Raw genomic sequence first — 6,000 nt, 5'->3', positions numbered from 1 at the left:
CTAGTTATTTGCTATTTATTAAACCAAACAGAAGTAATTTTGTAAATATTTTATAACATTTCAAGAGCACACAGGAGATAATTAGTATTTTAAAAATGTTTTACAATACCATACCTATTTAAAGACTAGAAATGAACATCATCCAAAGAGGTTAACGGACAATTGAAAATATATCTATCATATATTTAAGTTCCTTCTTACATCTACGTTCGAAAATTTGGTTCAGCCGAGAATAGTCCAACCTGGTTTTTATTTTCGTTAATTTGACCGTCTACGCTGACAGTTTCATAGCGTTTCCTTAAATTAATTTCAGCTTGTCTTTTCTCCAGCTGTTTTCGAACTGTAGCAACGAGTTATTTCTAAATTCGTTACTTTCAGGTTTCACAAATCGAGGAAGTACCGTCTGACGAGTTTAAGGCGAATTCACAAATGGACGTCGCCTCTAAACAGGCCGTCTGTCGACTCTAAATCGTACAGCCGAGTAATCGGTTTGGTACATGATCGATAAATTATTTTATAATTTTTAATATTCGCGACACGTTGTTTTTGAAACGAACTGTCGTCGCGAAAAGTAGCCTTTTCCAAGCTATTTCAAGACTTTCGCTGTTTTTTTAAATTTATGTAAAATTGTGCCATTAAAATATTTTGGAACAACGACTATCGAAAGAAATTTTTTTAAATAATTTCTAGCTGTTCAAAATCCTAAAGAAACGTTCCAAGTCGAAAATATAATATGAATCTTGCACTAGTTAATATTATTACATCATCGAATGTTAAGTCGGCTCATACCGTGTTCATCAACCGATTGGTTGATCGTGGTTTCCTTCGACGTGTTGATCCGATTTGTTTAAAGATATCACCGTTTTTCGACCTCCGTTTCTTGGCTGGATGCTTCCGTCACCGGAGGCAGAGGACTGTCTATGGATATTTGTCTGAAACTTTTTTCAAAAACACAGACGAGAAAATAAAAATAATAAATTATCATACATTTCAATAAAATTGGGACAATGATTTTATAAATAAATGCAGTTGTATTTTAAGCTAAACGAATAAATGATAACTTGAGAGATAGAGAACCACTGTTTCAACTATAACCTTTCCAATTATGAGATACATTAAGGGCGTAAATTAGTACAACCACGAAATTTTCCCCGAAAATTGTGAAATGTATCCAGTTTAGATCGATAAAACAGAACAGTCATTAAATGAGAAATATATAGATAGGAAACATTGATATAAAATACCATCATTCAAGAACAATCAATTAATTTTGGACCACAATCAATCAGGTTTGGAGAACTTGGAGCTAGGATATCGAAAAGATTAAATCGTGAATAATTTACCTGCCGTTTGTTTGCCAATCGTAAGAATCTGGCGCGGAATTGCTTCTACCCGTTCTCTGAAATCGTTCCGACTTTGCATTTCTTATGGCTTTCCTCCCTGGTGAGGTCTCCTCGGCTCTTCCTGATGAGGATAGTTCTATGCTATCCGCCGTTGCATCGGTACCCGCTGTTTTCCCACTTTTCTTCGGCAGGAAGGGATTCTAAACATCAGAAAATAATCCCTGACAATTAGAAAATAACATTATTCAAAAATATATTCTTCAGAACGATCAATTCCGTGTCACAAATTGGTTAAAGTGTTGCTACAAATTGGCCAAAGCGTCCGGATACTTCTGAGCGCTAGTGCACCAGAAATAGAGTCGTGACAATTTGTAGAAACAGTGAGAAAATCAGAGAAAAACGTCACACGCGAATAGATAATCTTTTCATGCTTCGATTCCTCCACTGAACAATAACGTTTACAAGACGTGAGCAGAAATAAAAAGGGCCTCTCGAGGAGCAGATAATCCTTCGAACGTTTAATTCTGAATACCATTGCTCGAACATTGTTCTCGATTCTAAGGGTAGGATTTCAAAGGACCTCTTGCGAAATTTTCGCGAATTTCCGACCTATTTTCGCGAGATCGTTTGAACCTTTGGTGAAAGCTGATAAGAGAAGAGGAGAAAAAACAAAAAAGAAAGATAAGAAGAGGGAGAAAAATAAAGCGAGAAAAACGCTTTACGCTTTTATGACATCGACACTCCACCGGCGTTATTGCCGTGTTTACGGAGCCGTCAACCTTCCTTGAACTCGGCTGATATCGACTGACTGTGCTCGTCAAATAATAAGGCCAGAGACGTGGCGCCGTGGCGAGAGCAGGAGGTAGCTTTTCTACGCTACGGGAGCGGCCAGTATCGCATCATAAACAGAGAAACAGAGAGAGGCTTGACCTCCCATTGCTCGACACCCCAAGCGCGAGATCAAATGTCGATCGCAATTGAAATTCAATGGCCGATTCCTTTATCGTAACGGAGACCGAACTGCTCTGGACGATTTTATGATACTCGATGCACAGTCTATTTGTGAGAAGGAACTCATATTCTGGTCCAACAAGGCTTGATTCAATTGTCTAATCCCAATTTGCACTGATTCTACAGCTGGTAACGAAGTTTAAGGCACTCAAAGTCGCCAAGTTATCACTAGAGATCAGATTCCCATGTCTCTTGTGTAACTGTTTATTGCTGAGCTTTTGTGATGATTAGGACTGAATTGATCCAAATGGCTTCGTAGTACTCACAACTGAGGTCCCTATAGAAAATGAAACTAGTTTCTAGATTTAACAGATCGAGGTCACTGAACTACTGTTGTCTTCACCACACTTCCTATCATACTTTATAGATTTCTACTAACAGCCTTCTATCGTGATCGCGATTCACTGTTCCAAATGGCTTAATGTGCTCGATGAAAAGCCTGTATGAGAGAAAAAATTCATTTTCATGCCCATCCGAATCTAGGAGTTGCCTAATCGACGACGATTTCCAGTCTGTCTATAGCTCGCGACAAAGTTTCAATCGTTTAAGGTCGTCGAGCATTTGCTATCCCCACCATACAGAATTCTATATACCCTTTTATAACTTTTTACTGACGACCATAAAATAGGGAGTTCGGAGGCAATAAAAAGATTTGGTACTTACAATAACCTGACTATTGCAGAATTCGGAAGTTCCTGTAAGTTGAGATTCGAGTTTTCATAATCATTTAATAAAAACATTAAAAATCGATTTTTATTATTTTCTAGCGAGTAGTAGTACATATCTTCGAAATCTTTCATTCGTTAAAGTTAATCGCAAATGGAAAAATAAGGTCTCACGGTATCCGAACGATATCTACCACTTTTTTTCGTATTTTCTTTTTATCGCTTCATTTGCAGCCACGAAGGATCTATGTATTTAGTCGACGCGGGATATTCGAAGAATCACGAAGAGTCGAGTGAATTTTTACGGTTGGCTGCACTTTAACTGCGAGGTCTACGTTATTCCGACTTTTATCGCATCGACGTACAGTTGGCCATGGTGAAGGGCGAACAATCTCACGCGAACGTAAAGGATCCATTTCCCTTTAATGCAATTATAAGGGACAAGCTGGCAATAACTAGCGCTTCGTCCTAATATCACCCAAACTACGGTGAAGAGATAACCAGGGTGGGGTAAGAAAACTGCCACGGTATATAGAACGGCGCCTTAACGACCTCGAGCATTAAAGTAAAAGGAAAGAATGGCAAAAAAAGTTTTACAAGTTGAATAGAAAAGTTCGTCAATTGGGATCATCAATAATAATTCATCTTCTAACCTTCTCCTCTTAGAGAAATTAGCTGACAGTCGTGCATTTGTCAGAACCAATTTATGCGCGCGTCTCTCTACTGATATGAGAGTCTAAAACTATCAAAGTAAGAAACAGCTAAAAGATTCGTCATAACTCTTTCATTGAAAAGAAAGAAAGAAAAATAGTTTCAATAACATCATAAAATAAATTATATTAATGAATTCTATGATATTATACAGACGATGTCTATGTTAGAATGCTATAGTTTAACATATAAATGTCTTATAATAGTGAATATTATTGAATATCAATTCTTTGTACTTTTAAAAGAGGGAAATGTTTATAGATCATTCAATACGAAGTTTAAATAAATGAACAAATGCATAAAAAGTTGTTAATCTTACATGAAAAAGTATATGTGACTTACGGATGATCTCTACTTTACCGATAGGCACGAGTTAGAAGATATTTAGATAGAACACTCGTGGAAACAAAGGGTATTATAGTGCGTCAACTAAATGCAATTTGTTGCATGATTTTACGTTCGAGTAAAGCGGAAACCATAAACTATAATTGGATTGTCAAAGGTTAAATCAGTAGCATAATACTTCAAACTAGTTGTGGGATTTATTAATTAAAGCCTGATACTGGTTGGCAGATCTGCGCCACAGCAGTTTTCGCTTTACGAGCTAGAACTAATCTACAATTTATCGAATATCGATAATTGCTATTCACAAATTGCGAGCCAAATTATTCGAATAGTGTATTAATAGCGCCAAATATAAAATATTAACCTCCTCTTACTATTTTTGTAAACATTAATTATCGAATTAAATTATTTTCTTTTTCTCAACCATACTAAGCAAAGTCAGCGACGCCACGAATCATTCATACATTATTGTAAAATTTATTTTTATTTATATATAATAAATTACGTTAACAAGTTACAAATAGCGGCAAATTTAAACGATAGAATTCCACTTACCTGGAAACTGTGCTGTTTCAACATAGTTTTGATAAGAATCAACGTGTCGAGTTTGGGTATCCTTGTGACCACTCGTTCTACTTCTTCGTCTGTAACAGTAACCGGAAGTCGACAGTTGTCAGCCTCGCTTGGCAGTGGTTCAGCGCCACAATTGGTCAGCCAGGCATGTTCCTTGATATCTGATAACTTGATTCTCTCAGCTGGGTTTTTCGCCAGCATTTTCGCGATCAATTCACGAAGATTTTCCGAAACGACGGGTTTTTCCGGAAATTTTAACGGCTCGCTGCGTACCGCCGCTTGGACACCAATTATACTCCCAGCGCCATCCCAAGGGATTTTTCCGGTCACTAAACAGTAGAGTGTCACGCCCATTGACCATACGTCACATAACTGAAACACACGAAATATTCGTTTTTAATGCAAAATTATCTTAAATGCTCCCAATTTTCAATTCCACTTTTATTTTACTTTCCATTTATTTCTTAGCTTTTAGAGTGGAAGATTAACGTTGGTATCCCCACTAATTTATTATCTGGAAGCTTTCCATGTTAGAGACTCATAAAATATTTTCACTGGCTCTTTTTACGACAGAGTTGGTAAAGTTTCAACAAAATGTGGATTATAAATTGTTCCGGGACAGCGTGTCATAAAATGTATATTTCATGCTTAAATATTCGTAACTTTCGGAAGAATTGCCGATCATATGGTTGATTAAGATTTTTCTTCAAATATTACAATTCTTTCTGATTGCTCGAAGAAAATATAAAATGTGAATTCAATTTTTATCAAACCATTGAAATTCTCTTTTGTCTTTAGAACGAGACAAAAATTCGAAGATCGTCAGTTAAGAAACTGATTAGTAATTACAGCTCTTGAACAGCTAATGAATTGGGTAACGTGTCACTCTCGTGGACATTGAATTTTCCACAACTCCACTGGCTAAATCGATCGACTTGTCGATAAGGTCACGCGATACGTCCCCGTTGTAATCATGGAAATACACATGAAAAGGATAAAATTACTCTAGTCTACGTCAAATTACACGTTCGGTCGTCTGTATGACAGAGAGCGTAATAATGTGTTGCGATCGTTAATCTTATCTTACTGTTTAAGTTGAATCACATATATATCGTTCTCTTGTATCACCACCGTTCTGATTTTAGCCAAAGATTAACAACCCGTAGCTAGTTTAAGTACGCCCACATTGTTCTAAATTAGGTTAATTATTGGTTATTAAAGAGACTCGAAGATCTTAATTCCGTTTAAGTTCGTGGACCTGATCTGGACGAGTCAATGGTATTAAAGACGTTAGAATTGAAGTTAATACTTTCGTAGGCGGTGGTTTATCTGTTTCTTGAAAACTAAATACG

At 36.7% G+C, this 6,000-nt stretch overlaps 1 protein-coding gene across 4 annotated transcripts in view; it reads right to left on the bottom strand.

Annotated features, from left to right (window-relative positions):
- Positions 1-538: 538 nt before the first annotated feature.
- Positions 539-6,000, bottom strand: part of LOC100741781 — a 91,852-nt gene continuing 86,390 nt past the window's right edge. For all 4 annotated transcript variants that reach the window (XM_033319850.1, XM_033319849.1, XM_033319852.1 and 1 more), the window contains 3 exons: positions 4,631-5,020; positions 1,344-1,543; positions 539-938 (listed from right to left, as the gene is read on the bottom strand). In XM_033319850.1, the coding sequence (XP_033175741.1) occupies positions 857-938; positions 1,344-1,543; positions 4,631-5,020 (672 nt within the window). In that variant the 3' untranslated portion in view covers positions 539-856. The remainder of the gene's footprint in view (positions 939-1,343; positions 1,544-4,630; positions 5,021-6,000) is intronic.

Source organism: Bombus impatiens, unplaced genomic scaffold (assembly GCF_000188095.3).
Source record: "Bombus impatiens unplaced genomic scaffold, BIMP_2.2 scf_0217, whole genome shotgun sequence".
NCBI classification, from domain to species: domain Eukaryota; kingdom Metazoa; phylum Arthropoda; class Insecta; order Hymenoptera; family Apidae; genus Bombus; species Bombus impatiens.
The sequence above is the reverse complement of the archived record's forward strand: the minus strand, read 5'-3'. Positions and strand labels throughout refer to the sequence as shown.